At 38.7% G+C, this 18,632-nt stretch overlaps 2 protein-coding genes across 3 annotated transcripts in view; one reads left to right on the top strand and one right to left on the bottom strand.

Moving 5' to 3' along the window:
* PTPN14 (protein tyrosine phosphatase non-receptor type 14) overlaps positions 1-726 on the bottom strand; it is a 131,840-nt gene extending 131,114 nt beyond the window's left edge. The window contains exon 1 of one of the 2 annotated variants that reach the window (XM_034427811.3): positions 155-726. The gene's annotated coding sequence lies outside the window, so the exon portion shown is untranslated. The remainder of the gene's footprint in view (positions 1-154) is intronic. The other variant, XM_087883187.1, reaches the window with a different exon arrangement.
* A 156-nt stretch (positions 727-882) lies between these two features.
* The window catches only part of CENPF (centromere protein F), a 33,310-nt gene continuing 15,560 nt past the window's right edge, over positions 883-18,632 (top strand). The window contains exons 1-10 of the mRNA XM_034427814.3: positions 883-1,041; positions 2,704-2,884; positions 4,303-4,499; positions 6,502-6,611; positions 6,759-6,850; positions 7,535-7,832; positions 9,732-9,934; positions 11,737-11,853; positions 14,606-14,728; positions 17,641-17,776. Of these exons, the coding sequence (XP_034283705.2) occupies positions 2,723-2,884; positions 4,303-4,499; positions 6,502-6,611; positions 6,759-6,850; positions 7,535-7,832; positions 9,732-9,934; positions 11,737-11,853; positions 14,606-14,728; positions 17,641-17,776 (1,438 nt within the window). The 5' untranslated portion in view covers positions 883-1,041; positions 2,704-2,722. The remainder of the gene's footprint in view (positions 1,042-2,703; positions 2,885-4,302; positions 4,500-6,501; positions 6,612-6,758; positions 6,851-7,534; positions 7,833-9,731; positions 9,935-11,736; positions 11,854-14,605; positions 14,729-17,640; positions 17,777-18,632) is intronic.

The raw sequence follows: 18,632 nt of genomic DNA, 5'->3' as shown, positions 1-18,632 counted from the left end.
AATTAAAAATATACACAAAATAAAAAAGTTCTAGGCAGCTTGACTCCATCTTTCTGAGTCCTTCATTTTCCACTTTCTCTTTCCAGCACTGACGTCAATGAACCTACCCAGGGAGAATTGGCAAGTATTACAAGTCAACAATGCTGATCCTTACCTGATTATATGGCATCAAGTTGTCAAATCCTGGGGATTGCACAGACCATCTCCAGAAGGAATCCATTTACTTCCATTTTAGATTGCAAAAAGGAAGGCCACCACCAGATGGGAGCAGTGAGTTAGGATTTTCTGTAATTTCTATTATCTAGCGATCAACTGGATTTTGGCAGTTCAGATAAGGCAGCTCTCATTTATTTTTGTGGACTGCACAATGCTGGATTCCCCCCACCGCCTCTCTTAAAATAAATACATTATGGTGAACTTTTATTTCCTTCACGTTGTTGAGTTGTGCCTTAGACTACAATGAAGAAAGAGAAACTTGGGCGCTTTTAATAAGCTTGCCTTTTGTCTCCCGTTTCCCACTTCTTTTCGATCATTATTTTTTGGTAATATGGGAATGAGAGCTAGAGCTTCCCCAAAACAGGTTCCTTGATACTACGGTAGTAATTTTGTCTCATTGCTATGCAAGTCACTCCGTGCTCAAAAGACATCCGATCAGAATTCAGTTGGGCTATGACGGGGCTACCAACTCCTCCAGTCTCCCAAGCTGCGTGCAGTCAAAGTCTTATTGCAGAGGAAAAGTTGCAAGACTACGACACGCGCTCCCAGCACTCTTTTGCCTTCAGCCAATCATCTCTCACTTTTCGAATTCGTAGCCAATGAGATTTGAAAAACAATCCAGGCAGTGCGGTTCGGAGGGTTCCTATTGGCTCAACCGAAGAACGCGGAGGCAAGATTATTTTCAATTGCTGACCAATCGTTTTCGGATGGCTTCGGCTTTCCGAGGACTCGAGGGAGAAAGTGGCAGATTTGAATGCGTAGCGGCGCTCGAGGAAGATAAAGTGAAAAAGAATTTGGAGCGTTGCTGGATTCTTCGTGGGAAAGGTGAGCAGTGAACTCATACTTCTCATAAAAAGGTGCATTTAAGTTAGGGTTGCTGTTTTCTCTGCATTGTCAAGAGAAAAGTAGCGGGTGTGAACACTGATATGATAAGGAACTGAAAATTGATAAAGGAGATAGAATATGTATGTGTCAGTCATTTGAGATAAGCCAATTCAAGAAACAGGCAAGGCAGGGATTCCAGGAACTATATTAATGTTAATATGGAATCATACATTATTAAAAGTCTGCCCAAATTTCTTTCTGTCCCATCTTGTACTAAATAAAAGCAAGGGCTATTTTGAATTTCTTTTTCACAGTTTCCACTTTTTCAGGACCGAATTTCCTCCAAATCATCAACTAAGGGTTCACTCCTTCCTTTACATTATGATAGATGGAGACAGTAACAGAGTTGGAAGGGACCTTGGAGGTCATCTAGCCCAACCCCCTGCTCACGCAGGAGACCTGTGGCTTCTGCAGTAATCTTATGTTACACAATCCAAAATTAATTTGATGGGAGCCACAGGTCAAAGAAGAAGAGAAATAGCATCATGGGGCCCTCGCACAGATATTTCTATCAGTCAGCAGGACATAAGGGTGGAACCTAGAGTGGAAAAGTTATTAGAAGAGGGTAGACAAAGTTATTGAAAGATTTGAAAGTAAGGGCTAGAAAAGTGTAGAACATCTTACTGGAAATTGGCAAAGGATTTTAGGAGCCGAGAAATATGGTCATAATGGCCACAGAAGTAACATGTACCCTGTAGTTGGAGCACTACTCTGATATTTAACTTGTACCACACTTGACTATTGAATAAATATGTATTGCTGCTTCTTGCCTTTTCTTGGTTTATAAGAATCCACAACTGACAAGGTGAGATCTGAATAAAATCTGGTTTCAAAAAGGGCAAGAAGCTTTAATTATTGCATTATGTTGTGAGAAACATACCTAAGATTATCTAGTAGGGAAAGACAGTTCCATGAACTTGGAAGGTGACCTTTGCATTTTATTTGGGTGGCCATGTAAATGTTCTTAATTTAAAAAATATAGCATATATAGATCACTTCTACAGGTATTGAGGCATTGTAGAAGTGCAATGCTTCCCTGAGTTAGATTGTTTTAGGGGGTCTCTGGAAGTTTGTTGATGTTTTAAAATATTACTATTTATAAATATGCAGGCAGAGCATAATCAATGTTAAACAGTTCAGGGAAGCGGCTAACAAAACTCTTAGGAATACTGTTTCCCCAAAAGAAAACTCTTTGCTTAAACTAATGCAAAACAGTTGCAGAAATGTAAAGAACTGACCCACGATGATGGGAAAGGAAATAGGATAACAATCAGAATGCTTACTTAGCTATTTCTAGCAAAAGAAGAAACTGGAATAAAACCAAATGGAATTGCCTGTGTGCAAATAACATTCCAATGATCCTTGTTACATAATCCTGATTTCCCTTCCTAGTTGATCTCTTAGGTAGCAGAATGGATTTTGCATGAATCTTACTCAAAACTACTATATATACCATTTGGTTCAATGAGACTAATTCCTATGTAAGCATGAATTACTGTGTGATTTGAAACACATCTATCCTTCATTTTAGTCATGTAAGTATAATTTTAGACACTGAAAAACAATTCCTTTCTCCATTTTATAATGTCTCTTATGTATTAGGAGAGTGAAATCTGGTGACATGAGCTGGGTTGTGGAAGAGTGGAAAGAGGGTCTTTCCACCAGAGTCCTTCAGAAAATTCATGACCTTGAAAGTCAAGTTGAGAAATTTAAAAAGGAACGTCAGCAAAGGCAATTTCAGCTGGAATCTCTGGAGGCAGCTTTGGAAAAACAGAAGCAGAAGGTAGCATAATTACTGTATAGCACATCGCTTTTTGAAAAAAAATACCATTATCACATTTCTCATAACTCCTGTGTTGATTAAAAGCTTGCATACTAAAAGCAGAGAGGTTGCTGTTGTTTTTAGCAGGTGCTTATTTCATAACTAGCTGTTACCTGAGGGGAAAAAACGTTCATCCAAAATGTTGCCCTTTATTCTTGGAGATTAAATAAAAGGGTAAAATTTAATTGGGTATTCATAGGCCACAAACTGTTGGTGTCTTCATGTAGGGAAACAACAGAACATAATTACAATTCCTCAACCATGTTTTCCAGTATTTCTGTTTGGAAAAAAAATACTTTCTATTGGTATTTACATCAGGGGTGTCAAACTCGCATTGTCTCGGCAGCGTCACGTGACATATCAGGACTTTTCCCTCCTTCGCTAAAACGGACATGACGCATCTGGCCTGTGGGCTGAGAGTTTGACAGCCCTGTTTTACATTAAAAGGGATGTTCCTTTTTGATCATGTTTTGTGTAGCTCCAGTTAAAAGTTAACTAGGTGTTGAAAAAAATGAACACACAATGTTTAAACTGGTCAAAGACAACCCTTGGCTCATAAGTCATATGGGCGAGACAAGGATGAAAACTTATTTGTTCAATTTCCTTGGATATAGCAATGGAAATGAATTCACATGCATTAAAAATTATATGCAACATTTGGAAGGCTTAAGGGCCAGAGCAAAAGGTTTATGGAGCTTGAGACTATGGCTAAATATCTAGGAGCTGAGATAAGAATAACATAGTTTTCTACTTTCATCTGATTTTTAAAACCAAAATGCCTAAGAAGACTGAGTCAGACTCGAATATTATGGAAGGGTAGTAGACCTGCTTAAATTTCCTTTCAGCATTATTCAATCCTATTGCTTGCCCCTATACTGTTTTATCTTGGGGGGGGGGAGAAATACAGGGGTTTTATGTGATGGGAAAGGCAGCTTGGTACCTGGAGGGATGTGAAGGAATGTCTCTTTTTCTCTAAACTGTTAGGTTAAGATTTCTTTCTCTTTTTCTTATTTTAATTTTCAGAAAGAGAAATAGAGCTGTTTCATACCTGGTTTAGCTCTTGGGGACTCCAGTAGGCTGTTTTTGTGCCCAAAGATGGTTATCTATGCCATGAAATAGGAAAATTAGATAGCTATCTATTCTCTGTAACCATGTGAATCACATATTATTAAAAAAACTGAAGCCTACTGTTACATTTCCATAAAATATAAGTCTACCAAAACTGGACAGCTACTAGTTGGCAACAAAGAGATGTAGGCAACTCCAGGTCTCCAATAGCCACATTGCTGCAGCTGAGATTGGTAGCCCTATGAAATAGGATCTTAAAGCCAGACCCTGTGGTTACATGTTTATGGATTCTTTATTATTCTTTTATTAAGGTTGATAAGGAAAAAAATGAAGGTACAACCTTGAAGAGAGAAAATCAGAATTTGATGGAACTTTGTGATAACCTAGAGAAAAACAGGCAGAAACTTTTTCATGAACTTCAGATGAAAGAATCACAAATTAACTTTCAAGAAGGACAGCTCATTTCAAGCAAGAAACAGGTTGAAAATCTAGAACAAGACCTTAAAAGGTGAACATCTTTTTTAAAGCAAGATAGTAAGTAGGAATGGGTTGTACAGTTGCATTAGCTAGCCAGCACCGAAACCATTGTCATTGTATCTTTAGCAATAGTGACAAAAGAAATTCCAAATCCAATCATATTCCATTAAGGGCACTAAGTTTGATTGGAATTGTATTCATTTAGAGGGCAAAGCTACTCATGCATCATAAAAAGTTAAAATACTTGGAAGCTTTTAATTTAGAACCTACCATACCTTTCAGAGTATAAGATGCACTTTCCCCGCCCAAAAAAAGTGGGTGGAAATGTCCGTGCGTCTTATACAGCAAATGTTGCCGAAGCCCCACCTGCCGGCTCCCAACCTTCGGCCTCTGCCTCCTAGCAATTTACTTCCTTGCAGCAAACAGCCTGGTCAGCTTCCGCACAGCATGATTTAGCACGAGCAGCTGATTGGCGGTTGGATCAGCCTCCTGGAATACCACCTAACAGCTGTTCCATGCTGCGGGGATTGCTGCCGTCCATCAGCGCCATCACCGCCCATTGCCACTGTCACCTATCGCCGCCTCCATGCACCCCATTTTCAGCCCGTTCCAGGCAGCAGGGATAAGCGGTGGTGATCCCCACCACTTGGAATGGGCTGAAAATGGGACGCACGGAGGCTGAAAATGGGACGCACGGAGGCGGCGATAGGTGACAGCACTGGTGGGCAGCGGCGATCCCCGCAGCCTGGAACAGCTGATAGGAGGTATTCCGGGAGGCTGATCCAACCGCTAATCAGCTGCTCGTGCTAAATCAGGCTGTGTTGAAGCTGACCTTGCTGTTTGCAGCAAGGGGGCAAATTGCTGGGAGACAGAGGCAGATTTTTTTTCTTGTTTTCCTCCCCAAAAACTAGATGCGTCTTATACTTCGGAGCATCTTATAGTCTGAAAAATATGGTATACAAAAAAGGAACATTATAGCAGTATTTAAAAGTATACATGGTAAGAGGAAAGTGAAGAGAGACTTCTGTCTTTCTGATAATAACTGCTTGTAGAATGAATCAAGACAAAAGGAGACACCGAGTCCATCATTAATCTATTCAAATTGCTATAATAAGTTGGAATGATGGCCACCAATTTCTACTGCTTTAAGAAGTGGTTGGATAAATTGATGGAAGACAAAACTATTAATGGATCCTGATTATGTTGGCTGTGTTTTCCTTCTAGTAGCAGTGACAATGTGCCTCTCAAGATCATTTTTGGGGAAACCAAAGCTGGAGGGTATTCTGTCCAACTTATGGGCATTTCATAAGCTTGTAGTTTACCACTTTGAATGGAATACTGATTAAATTGGCCTTTGTTCTAATGTAGAAAAACTCTTTTGATGTTTTTTTAGTTACTAATGAATTACATAAAACAATACCCTTTTTTCAGCTTTGTTTTATTTTTGCAAATAGGAACATTTCCCTGTGAAATTATAGTATCCAGTCTATCTAAAATTGGCACTGGAAAATTGGAGCTTAGCATCCCAAACTGAGCATTTTAATAGATAAAATAGTTTTAATAATCTGTGTGTGTGTGTGTGTGTGTGTGTGTGTGTGTGTGTGTATAACTTTTTGTTCTAGCAGAGTAGGATAAAGTGGTTTGGATCCATATTATAATGCAATGAAGGAAGGCAGTATTAAATTGCAAGCCTGTAATATTCTATATTTGAGGTAAAATAATATTGTCATTTTCCAGTGCTCCCACCAAGATTATTATCTAACCATTTCCTTGATTTTAAATACTTTCTGATAAAAAGGTTACATTGTTTATGTTTTAAAGAAATGTATCCACAGTCTTCCCTTGAAATAGGATTGATTTCTGAGTAACCATACATAGAATTGCTCAGTAAGTTAAGTTTAAATTAATTTACACTGAATTCATTGGTACAAGTAATTTCCTAATGTGTTCCTTGAAATTCAGTCAGCTTAAATTTAGTCTTAAATTGTTTTGTTGCTATCCTGAATTTCTATCCCTTTCATTAACAAAAATAGATACAAATCTGAACTGGAAAAACAACCAAAGACGTTTGGCAGTGGAGATACATCTTTTGAAAATACACCACAGAGAAGCAACACTGGTTCTCCAGCAACAATCTACAATGGTATAAGAGATACATGTATATCTGTATATTTTTCCCCTGGGGATCTTACGAATATAATTCTTTCTTTACTGAAAGCATCTCAATTCAATATCTTTGCCCTTTTTGCCGTAAAAGGTTTATTGTGACATTTTTGTTCAACATTAATAGATTCAAAAATCCAAGAACGTCAAAGAAAATCCTGCAATGAAATGGAAGAAAGAAAAGACCTGAAGGCAGAACCAAAGAGCGTGACAAGTCAAGTAAGACTTTAAAACCCTGTATGGTATCCATACATACTACTTTGTTTCCTCGAAAATAAGACCCTGTCTTATATTTTTTTGAACCCTGAAATAAGCGCTTGGCCGTATTGCCATGTGCTCAAAAGCCCAATTGGGCTTATTATCAGGGGATGTCTTATTTTGGGGGAAACAGGGTAACTGATTTGAAATAAGAATCATATGATTAATAAATAATTTTAAAGTCAAGATTAGAGGTAATAATTGAATAATGTATCTTTGCTTTGCTAGTGATCAATCATAGGAGACTATGCATGGCTAATTATACACTTTTGTAATTTATAGTAATAGAATCTTAAATTGATAAATTGTAAATTTATGAGAAGAATTTAATGGTCTAAATACTAATTTTATCACGCATCAATTACATCCTTACCTAAACAGAAAATAAATTCAATTTGTGAAGGAAGGTTGAGGATTTCTGCATGATTCAAAACCTCTCTTTTGTATATTAACTGCTCTCTCATATCCAAAGTCTGGGTGAAAATGTTGACCCTACTAAGGGGAATGGAATAGGATAGTGGGGGACTGCAGGTGACTTCAGGTCGTTCATATGTGAAAAACTAAAATCAAGTCTACAGTTGGCTGTTTAATTATCCTTTGCTGAAGCATCTTCTCTATTAAGTCCACTTTCTCTCTTACTTTTAGAAGAAAACTAATGCCTTGCATTCAGAAGGTAATATAACTCGCAGAGAAATTGCTCGGCACCAAGCTTCCTCATCTGTATTCTCATGGCAACAGGAGCAAACTCCAAGCCACCCTTTGTCCAGCCATAGAGAAACTCCCCATAGCGGTGGGTCAACCGAATTAAAATTTTGTTTGGAATCTGCAGGAACTCCTAGTCCTAATATTATAAAATTAAGCAAGAAAGATTTCATCAATTGCAATGTCACCAACAGCAGCCAAGACTCTTCAATCGCTGAGCAACTGAAAACTCAGAACCAAGGTATTTTTAAAAATATTATAAGCAACTTATTCTACATATATTTGACAATGCAATCATTTTTCTGCAATAGACAGCCACTTTGGCTAGCAGTTAAGGCACTAGGCTTGGAACTAGGAGACTGTGATTTGTAATCGTACATTAATCATGAAAGCTGGCTGTCCCAACCGGTATTTCCGACGATCAGCTGTGCCGCGCAATTTAAATTTGCTAGAAAGCAGGAAATCCTACTTTCTAGCGAATCTAAATTGCGCGGCACAGCTGTTCCCTCTCCTCGCTGTTCTACTTACCTTGTTAAGCCTCCTTTTTCCACGCAAAGTGTGATTTTGGTGCGCACTATGCGTGCGTGCAGCGTGCTTTTGGCATGCACCACACATGCACAGGCAGTGAACTGGTGACAATCCGCGGAGGATTTCACCACTGAATTAATGGATGAACACTTGGTTGACCTGAAAAAATAAGAGGACCCTATATTTGTGGAAATAAAATGCTAGAAAGAAAGAAAAAATTTCCTGCAATGGCACCATAATATTATCCAACTAACCCTTCCTTTTGCACATTCATAAGACAACAGAAGAGTGTACACGATCTCTTGAGCTCCATAGAGTGGGCAGGACTTAAATACCATACTTTTTGAAGGGAGAGTATGAACATTTAAAATGGTAGAAAATAAAGCTTCAGAATTTTAGGGGCTGCTGAGACCTGTAATACCCTCTTTCAAAACCATCTTTTCCCAAAACAATATTTTTTTTTTTGTCATTTTGAGTGGGACTAAGGGGCAGAATGGGGGCCTTAATCCTGTGTCCCTTAATTCCCCAGCACCAAAATAAATGGATCCAAAAGTGTCAGCACAGTAAAGTCCTAATATCACCCGTTGCTGCACAATGGAAAGAAGAAATGTGGCTTCCAAGCTGAAATTGATTATCCATGCCTAATTTGCTGCTAGAAGATATGAACATTACAAAAAAGTGTTATGATTTATACTGAGTATCAGAATAATAGTCTTGGTCTAGGGCAGTGTTGGTGAACCTTTTCGGCACCAAGTGCCGAAACGGGAGCACGTGCATGCACGCAGTGGAGCACCAGAAACCAGAAGAGCAGCTCCCCGGTGTACATGCCAGGAATGCCAGAAACTGGAAAAGCAGTTCCCTGGCGTGCATGTGTGCATTGGTAAACTGAGCTTCCGGTTTCTGGTGCACGCATGCACACCGTCACCTGGTCTTCCAGTTTCTGGCATGCATGTGTATGCGAAGACCAGCTGGTCTTTGCGCACATGTGCATGCCGGAAACCAGAAGCTCAACTTCCTGATGCGCGTATGTGCAAAGACCAGCTGGCATGTGTGCGCCAGAACCTGGAAAAGCAACGGGCGATGGATGGCGTGCCCAGGGCGATGGATGGCTCTATGTGCCCCTTCTGGCACGCGTGTCATAGGTTCGCCATCACGGGTCTAGGGGAAAGGAAAGGTTTCAAACCAGAATTCGTCATGGAAAATGTAATAACCGATGTATCATTTTCACAGAAATAACATCCAGAGTTTTCCTTAGTCGGGGTGGTTCTTCTTGGCTGAGATTATACTTGGCTTTTGAAATAACATGTCACTAACCCTTGGCACAAGCTAGGACAAAAAATATTTTTGTTTGCATTTTCATTTAATTAGAACTAAATATAGTTAATAGGATCACTTTCCAATTGGGGATTCAATGATTTCACCTTTTTGATGTATTGTGGTCAAATCATGATATAATTTGGTAAGGATATTAAGAGGTCTTCTATATTCTGAGGGCCTTAAATTGGGTACCACTGCTCAGGAACAGTATAGATTCTGCCTCTGAAGAAATCCAAATCCAACATGTATCATGGTATACTGTATATATATTTTATATATAATTTTTTATACGTAGAGCTAAGATGCAGAATTCAGGAACTAGAAAATAAAATACAAATTCAGACACAAGACATGAAAGCCAAGGTAATGAAGCTTCAGGATACTCAGCTGCAAATGGAAAAGATGCAGATGGAATTAACTGAAAAAGAGAAAACTCTGAACAAGGCTAGAAATGAAATAATTAAAATTAGTACACAACTGGATCAAACGACTGATCAGGTAATGTGCCTTTTAAAATCTTGGAACCTTTTAAAATTCTAAAAACTGGTATGTATGGCAGACCAACGCTAATTGGCCTAAGAGCCTTGGTGACGCAGCAGACTAAAGTGCTGTTAAGTAACACCAGCTGCCTGCAATTACTGCAAATTCAAATCTCACCAGGCTCAAGGTTGACTCAGCCTTCCATCCTTTCGAGGTAGGTAAAATGAGGACCCGGTTTGTGGGGGCAATAAGCTGACTTTGTATAAAAAAGAACACTGCTTGGGGAGGGCCGAAAGCCCTACTAAGCAGGTATATACAAAAGTATGAAGGCTAATTGCTTAACACATGGTAAGCCGCCCTGAGTCTCCGGAGAAGGGCGGCATATAAATCGAACCAATAAATAAATAAATAAAATTGAGTTAAATATAACATGATAATTATTTGTCTGCATGAGCTGTGTCTCTTAGAAAGGATTTGCATAAACTGTACCCATGGAGTTTACACCCCTTGGTTTCCTAACCCTAATTGCTTGTGGGGGGAGGACCAATTTTTATACTGCACTTACACTGAATGATTGAAGATTGCTGTTTTGAATAATACGTGCAAATCTCAGCTGTTTCGCAAGGTGTTCTTACATTGACAGGAAAAGTAAACTTCAGTTTTTATTGTATTGGCTTCCTTCCTTTCCCTTTCCAGCCATACATACAGGCAATGCTCGACTTAAAACATTTAGTGACAGAATTACAATGGCACTGAAAAAGTGACCCATGACCATTTTTCACACTCACGACTGTTGCAGCATCTACATGGTCACATAATCAAAATTCTGACACTTGGCAACTAGCTCATATTTATGATGGTTGCAGTGTCCCAGGGTCATGTGATCGCCTTTTGCAACCTTCAGACAAGCAAAGTCAATGGGGAAACAGGATTCACTTAACTGCAGTGATTCATTTAACAACTGTGGCCAGAAGGGTTGCAAAATGGGGCAAAATTCACTTAACAGCTGCCTTGCTTAGCAGCCTAAATTTTGGGCTCAATTGTTATAAATTGAGAACTACCAGTATATATTCATGTTTTATGTCAATAGAGCCGTGGTGAAGCAGTGGTTAGAAGGCAGTACTCAGTGGTGGGCTCCTGCTAGTTCAGAACAGTTCGGGCATACTGGTAGTTATGACCTGCGGGTGGGCCTGCGCACCCACCCTGGCACTAAGCCGTCTTATTTAGCTGCGTTTTTTAAGCCGCATGCATGCATGCAAGCCATCTGTGCGAGCAAAGCGCATGCGCTCACATTTTCAGTGCTGGGCAAACCGGTTGTTAATTCATGTGCCGCCCACCTCTGGCAGTACTGCAGGCTAATTCTGCTGAGTGCTGACTGCCAGCAGTTTGGCAGTTCAACTCTCACGGGTTCAAGGTTGACTCAGCCTTCCATTCTTCCGAGATCGGTAAAATGAGAACCCAGATTGTTGGGGGCAATATGCTGACTCTGTATACTGCTTAGAGAGGGCTGTAAAGCACTGTGAAGTGGATATAAGTTTAAATGCTATTGCTATTAACTGTTCGTCTTTCTGCCTTAGTTTCAGGAGTTCAAACTACAGTATACTGTGTAGCATTTCTACCTATAATTTTGCCCCATAGCAACAGTGCTCTGAGACATCATAATTAGCCAAAAGCATCCAGTGAGCTTCCATTATGGATTGTAGATTAGATCCTAGTTCTCTGCATTAGCCATCACATCACTCTGGCTATTCTTTCTTAACTACCAGATGAGTACCAGAAACATTTCCCATCCATGTTACCTTTACATTCTCTCTTTATAGCTTACAGCAAAGGAGAAAAAGTTCAGAGGACTCTCAAATGAGCTAAACTGTCAGAAGCAAAATTTTGAAAGTGCGCAGTGTGTTTTACAACAGAAGATTAAGGACAAGGACCAAGAGGTGAGGTGCTGCATTATAGTTACAGGTAGTGCTTCTTACAACCTTTTGTTTAACGATGGTTCAAAGTTATGATGACCTTGGAAAAGGTGAATCACAACCTCTATTTATGACTATTGCACCACCACCATGGGCCTGTGATCACAATTCAGGCCCTTGGCAACTAGGTCCCCTCTTCAACTGGTTGCAACATCCTGTGGTAATATGATTGCGATTTGTTGTCTTATTTTGTCAATTTCCAGAAAAAATGTTCACTGGGGAAGGTAGATTTCCTCAGCAACTAGTTGCAGCTTTAGTAGAGAAGACATTGAAGGAAGCATGTGCTTTCTTAACTGAAAAATAATATTTGAATAGTTAACAGGGGAAACCTGGGAAATCCAACCTTTTGAGAATTTCTGGTTTTAAAATTTCATGTTTATAAGAAAATATTCCATGTTCATCAACCTTCCCTTCCTGATGTTCAGCATCCTTCCCTTCCTGATGTCAGAGTCCTAGTTGTTGCATTTACATGAGTAGACAGAATTGTCCCAACAAAGAATGTGGTTTGGAAACCCAGGTGTCCATAGAACTACTATTGGTGCAGGTAGTATAACAGACTAACTAGCAATTTTAAGTATGTTCAGTTTTGTGTCAGCCTCTGCCTATCATATGTAGAAAAATTTCCCGCTAGATATTGGTCTGTACCATTAGCAGGAATATTTACTCAGTTTCAGAAGTTAAACAGTTTATGGCCTTATAAGAGCCGTGGGGGCGCAGTGGTTAGAATGCAGTGTTGCAGGATAATTCTGCTGACTGCCAGCAGTTCGATTCTTACCAGCTCAAGGTTGACTCAGTCTTCCAGGTTCGGTAAAATGAGGATCCAGATTGTTGGGGGCAATACGTTGACATTTGTAAACCGCTTAGAGAGGGCTGTAAAGCACTGAAGCAGTATATAAGTCTAAGTGTTATTGCTATTGCTACTGCTATATATATGCTCATACAGCTTTTTCTATTAGGCAATTTTTAAGCCCATTTATTATCTTTGCATTAGATTTCACAGGCAAAAATACATTTCTGTGCATGTGCACATTCCATATATTTGTTGACAGTGATCAACAATAGATGTTGGAAAACATCTATTTTATTTTTACTGGAACGTGATGTCAAACATTGAGACAGTTTGGTGAATATCAGGCACAAGATGGATAGTTTAGTCTAAATCTGTCGTTAGATATTGACTTAAGCTAATGAAAAATATTTTTTGCTAGAACGATTATTTTTCATTTTCTTTCCTCTAGTACTAGAATTGTTTTGCAGTGTTTTTTCCTTAATTGTGAGCATTGAAATATTTTGAAACCTTGCTCAAATGACTTTATACACAGCACTAGATTTTATACTCAGTGCATATAAGATCTTACTGATTTGTAACAAGTGTAACATATAGGAACATATCCATGACTTCAGCAATATTTTAATTTAAAATATAGCTACAAATTAATTTTTGAAGAATCTAGAGCTATCTGTTGTTTCAGGACAGAAATAGCTTATGTCATGTGACTCTGGCTGTTCCATGATTTCTAAATTTTGAACCAGTAGTGAACACCCAACCTGGGCTGACAAACATATGACTCTCAGCCCTAAAATTCTTATTCCTGCAGTTTCTCTATCATTTATATTTTCAGATGTGATCTAGGTATAATTACAGGTAGTCCTTGACTTACGACTGTTCATTTAACAACAAACTAGAATTATGATGACCTTGCAAAATGTAGCACCACCATTATTACTGTATTCACTTGAGTTCAATCTGGGCAACTAGCTTGGCAACTATTTTGCACTTACAACCAGTTGCCAAGTGCCCCGCGATCATGTGATTGCCATTTGCAATCTTCTCTGCCGACTTCCCCAGATATTCATTGGAAGCCGACAATGAAGGTTGCAAGCTGCTGCTACCTGCTTTTCCTAAAGAGCTGCCTTCTGATAGGAACTGAATTCCTTCATCAGGTTGCAGAAATTTCTCTCTGTTGCACTTCATCAAAGGAGTTCCTTTCTCTGCACAGAGGGGAGCTAAAGTCCGTTGGAGGGGTTCAGAAGTGGATTGAAGCTTTTAGCTCCATTCCTGCATCCTTCTATCCCTGGAGAGGAATTGAATTCTTTTGGCAGGCAGCTATTTCATCCACTGCCAAAGACAAGAGAGGGTTGAAATTCATACAGAGAACAGAGAGTCAGTACAGTAAGGTAAGGAGTGGGGTGCCTCAAGAGCGGATGTGGGGGGAGGCCCTGGAAGGTCTAGCAAAGGCCACGCACAAGTATCTTTCTTCTCAGGGACTAAAAATCCTGCCTGGATTTCAGCAAGGAAGATTTTCAGCTCCTGATGGAGCCTTCCAGAATCTCCACCATCCCCTTGAGGCACCCTGGACTTTGTCCAGTTAAAACACGTGTGATCGCTTAACAGTCACAATCTGGAGTGTGAGGATTGCATCTGCTGAGTGAAGCAAATTTGTGGGCAGTCACATGATGTCTTGCTTAATGATGCTTTGGTCAGTGACAAAGTTTCTGATTCCAATTATGCTTGTAAGTCAAGGACCACCTATATAATACCTTGGGCAATATAGATGCTTGATGGTGAAAGATTCATGTTTCTTGAAAGCTGGATTTTTCTAATATTTTTTAAAATGGACTTTTTCTATGAGTTTCTGTTTTAGCAAGAATATTTCTCTACTATTTACTGTTCAGTATGACCACAAATTAAAGTTTTACATCTTTTATTTTATAGATTTTCACAACAAAACAACAGTTTGAAAAAAATGCCAGGGATTGTGCACAGAAATTAAGTCAACTTGAACAGGCTACACAAATGATGCAGTTGAAGGAAAAAGAATTGAAAGAAAATTATGAGGTAAATTAAAACTATAATAGTAATTATACACCTAGAGCAGAGATGAAACAAGATGGAACATCTAAGCATCAGTGTATCCTTAGATACCAAGCTTCCTGTCCTAATGTTTTTAAAACAATTCTTGAGCATTTTGACCTAGAGTAGAAATCAGTTAAAATAAAGAAATCAGAGATAAAGGCTCTGTTTAAACAAAATTTCCTACGAGGATAGTAAGGGCCTCCTGGCATGATTTTAAACAACAAAGATGACAGGTCCTAAAACTGTTAAAACTAATAGATTGTAGAAAAGTTGATATTAATAAAGCTATCAACCTGGACGGAAAGGATAATGAAATGTCAAGGAATGATATATATTTGAGAACTAGACATTAAATACATTAGCAAAATCTTTGTTAATTGTGATCTCTCTGTATCTTTTCTCTTTTCTTAGTGTTGATAAATATGCCAATATTTTTGTTTGTTTCTGGCCTGGAGACTAGCTACTGTTCAAGCTCTACCAAAATGCAGGAGAACCTTTTGGGACATTCAGCATCGCCTTTCAGACAGGTTGACATTTCCCAGATCTCAATTGCTTAAGCCCACAGTTCCTAAAATGTGCACCATGGCACCCCTGGAGCTCTGCAGCAAACTCACAGGAACACTGCAAGATAGTTTAGTTTGTTGTGACATCCATTTGTGAAATTGAGTTTTGGGCAATCTTTGGCCTAAGGCACTATGGAAAAAGTATTATTGAGACACTGAGAACACCATGAACCAAGAAAGTTGGGGAATTCTATTTTAAGCTAATGGGGAATGATGCGATCTCATTGCAGTATAGATACATCCAGTGGCAGAGTTTCAAGCAGCTGCCTGTGTGACTTGATGCTCTCCACGTGTTAGATTACATGTGATTACAAGAAATAAGTGTTGCTGTCTAGTACATCTGAATTCCACTAGACTGGAAAACAAGGGTCCAGAGCAATTTGGATCAGTACCTTATAGAATTATACGCTTGCTGATGACACGTGCAAGATAAATGGGATAGTTTGGGGAGAGTATAGTGCCTTATTGCTTCTTGGTATAAAGTCCTGTGCTAAAGGACTTGTATTGATTTTTTTAAAATCCTGCAAACTTAATTAGCCATATTTATATTCTGGGAGTATTGAATGGTAACCGTTACAAGTTGCAAATCCCATTATACGTTCCATCTACCTAAACTTGATCATACAGTGGTACCTTGGTACTCATCATTAATTGGTCTGGGAGGCACGAGGAGTACTAAAAATGATGAGTGCCAAACAAGCCGCGTAATTTACCACATGACCCTTTGTTTCAGCTGGGAACGACTTCCTTTTCCTATGTTAGCGACCTTCCCAGCATGGCCAACTTCCTGTCTGTCTTCTGCGGCTCCTCTCCTCTTTTTTTGCAGCAACTTTTCCAGCATGGTCAATTTCCCGTCTTTGTGGCCCTTCCCCTTTTCCTATCACAACGCATCGAATACCAAATAAACAACTAGTACCAGGACAACATTTTCACTTCAAAATGTGTCAAGTGCCAAATGCTAGCTAAGAGCTAAGATCAGAGGTACCACTGTACTTGAGAGTTTTTTAAAATAACCATCAACTCAAGAACTTGCTTACTCTCAAAACTGTTAAACACCAAGAGGAAATGTATGAAGTGAAGTATATATGTAATATCAACAAGTATATTTTGTAAAGATAGAAAGGTATGAAAAGAAAAGATGGATGGTCTAAACTAATTTTAGCTATTTATCTTTCCTCCCTCCCTTATCTCCTTGATTTTCTTTGGCTTCTTTATTATTTTTCTACTCTCTGTATAATATTGTTTACCCTAAGTGGAAATTGCATAATGGATTTGTATGTCAAAAATTGCTCAAATACTTTCAAAGGTGGGCCTCTGGAGAGAACATTGGCACAATCTCCTGATTTTCTAACTATTTTGTTTGTTAGAGAGAACCGAGGCAGAGATTGATCAACAGAATCACCAAGAAGTTCAGCCTTGCTCTGATGCTGATTTGCTTCAATTGCTGGAAATACAAACCTGCTTTGCCAGCAAATTTCCAGCTTATGCTTCCCATCCTGGTGGCCCCTTCCCTTACACTTGGCTTGGGTGCCTTGGTGCCCATCTGTTGGTAGCAACTCAATGGATAATTGAGGGCTCGAGACCAACAAAGCTCTGCCAATGCCATCTGTTATCTTAGCAACTCAGGAGTGGGTGGTGCACGAATGTATGTGCCATTTTCTTTTGGAAAGATTCTTTATTTTATTCCCAAGAGGACAAGGTTATAAAGAATAGACCAATGGGCTTTTTAAAAAAAAATGCTTTGAAGTTGACAGCAAAGTGACCTCAAATCTTTCACATTCTCTGTTAGCATTTTTTTTTAAAAAAAGGATGCAAAAACAAACCAACCGAAAAGTCATGCTTTCCAGGCTCTGTAATGGAAAGGATGTCTGGCATTTGATTTAGAAATTCTCAAGATAACTGAGTATCAAAAGGCTGGCCTCTAAGCTATCCCTGATATCGAACCTTGTCTTAGATGCTGGTTCTACTCCAAGACCTCTGGCTGTAGTCTAATTTATCTCTTCTTTTTAAGCTCTGAAAGGGATGCAGTTGGATTGTGACTCTCCAGTATTTTTTTTTTTACCCTGTAGAAACCTCACCATGGCACAATTTATTACAGGCTAGAGGTTTCCTTCGTTAGCAGCTGCACTTGGCAATATTGCTGGGAGAGTACATTGACTTTTAATGTAGATTGCCATGTGACAATAGACTGAAAGTATAGGACACTTGGCTACTGGAATTTGACACCTGATAAGGATAAAGATATTTGGGTTGGGATTGCAGGTAATTTCCTTTTCAAGAAAATCTTTCTTTTTTATTCATCAGTTATACTACCTTTTTCCAATTTCATAGGAAACTAAGAAGCAAAATAGCTTTCTCAACTGCCAGACTGCTGAACAACGGCAAGAAATTTCTCAACTGAAAGAAGAACTCTGTAGCACTAAACTATCCCTACAGCAGAGTCAGCATTTTGCTGAAGACCTGAAAAGTAAGCCGTGGGATTTCTGTTGTGCTTAATAATAGACCTTATTTCAATGCAACATTCCGGTGTGATGTACAGTTGGTAAAATCTCATTTGAATGCTATGGTGCACCATTGTAGGTTTTTTTTAAAACAAAAGCAGAAATTGAATTTGCATTATGTCCTGCAATGGAAACTTACCAACTAGTCAAAAAGCCAAGAGTTCACAACTGATATCAGATTTATGACATAATTATTCTCCCTTCTTTAATTATGTATCAATCATGTCATTTTGTCTTGCACCTCCAAAACTTATCTAAAGAAAACTATTTGAACTCTTTCTTCTACACAAAAGAAACTATAGTTCTATCCAAATTTCATAAATGTGTGATTGCTTATATAATTTGCGTATTTCTGTATAACTACTAGACATAACTTATTTATTTTTATTGTGTTATGAACTGTCAGATTCTACAAAAAATGGCTCCTAGCAAGTTATAACTTAAAAGCAATAAAAACATAAAGATAAAGTAATAAATGTAATGTTACCATTAATTCCCCAAAGACTTAGAATAATTTTCATCTTTAATAATCTCCAGTAGGTCATCAAGGTACAAATATCATATCATGTGGGCTGCAATAGAAAAAAATATTTGAGAATGTATCCCCCTTCATTTCCCCTATATAGGGGAACATTAAATGATGTTGATGGGAGGTCAAACTGGATGAATTGGGAAGGGTACCCTTATAAGGAGAAAGTATCTTGTATATCTTGACACAAACTGTTTTGACCTCAGAATCTAGTTCATTATCATGGCTTCATTGTAAAGATAACTGCAATATTCAATAAATTGGTTTACATGTTATACCTTTGATATTTCAAA

This window comes from Pantherophis guttatus, chromosome 1, assembly GCF_059756535.1.
Source record: "Pantherophis guttatus breed Tessera chromosome 1, ASM5975653v1, whole genome shotgun sequence".
NCBI classification, from domain to species: Eukaryota; Metazoa; Chordata; class Lepidosauria; order Squamata; family Colubridae; genus Pantherophis; species Pantherophis guttatus.
The sequence above is the reverse complement of the archived record's forward strand: the minus strand, read 5'-3'. Positions and strand labels throughout refer to the sequence as shown.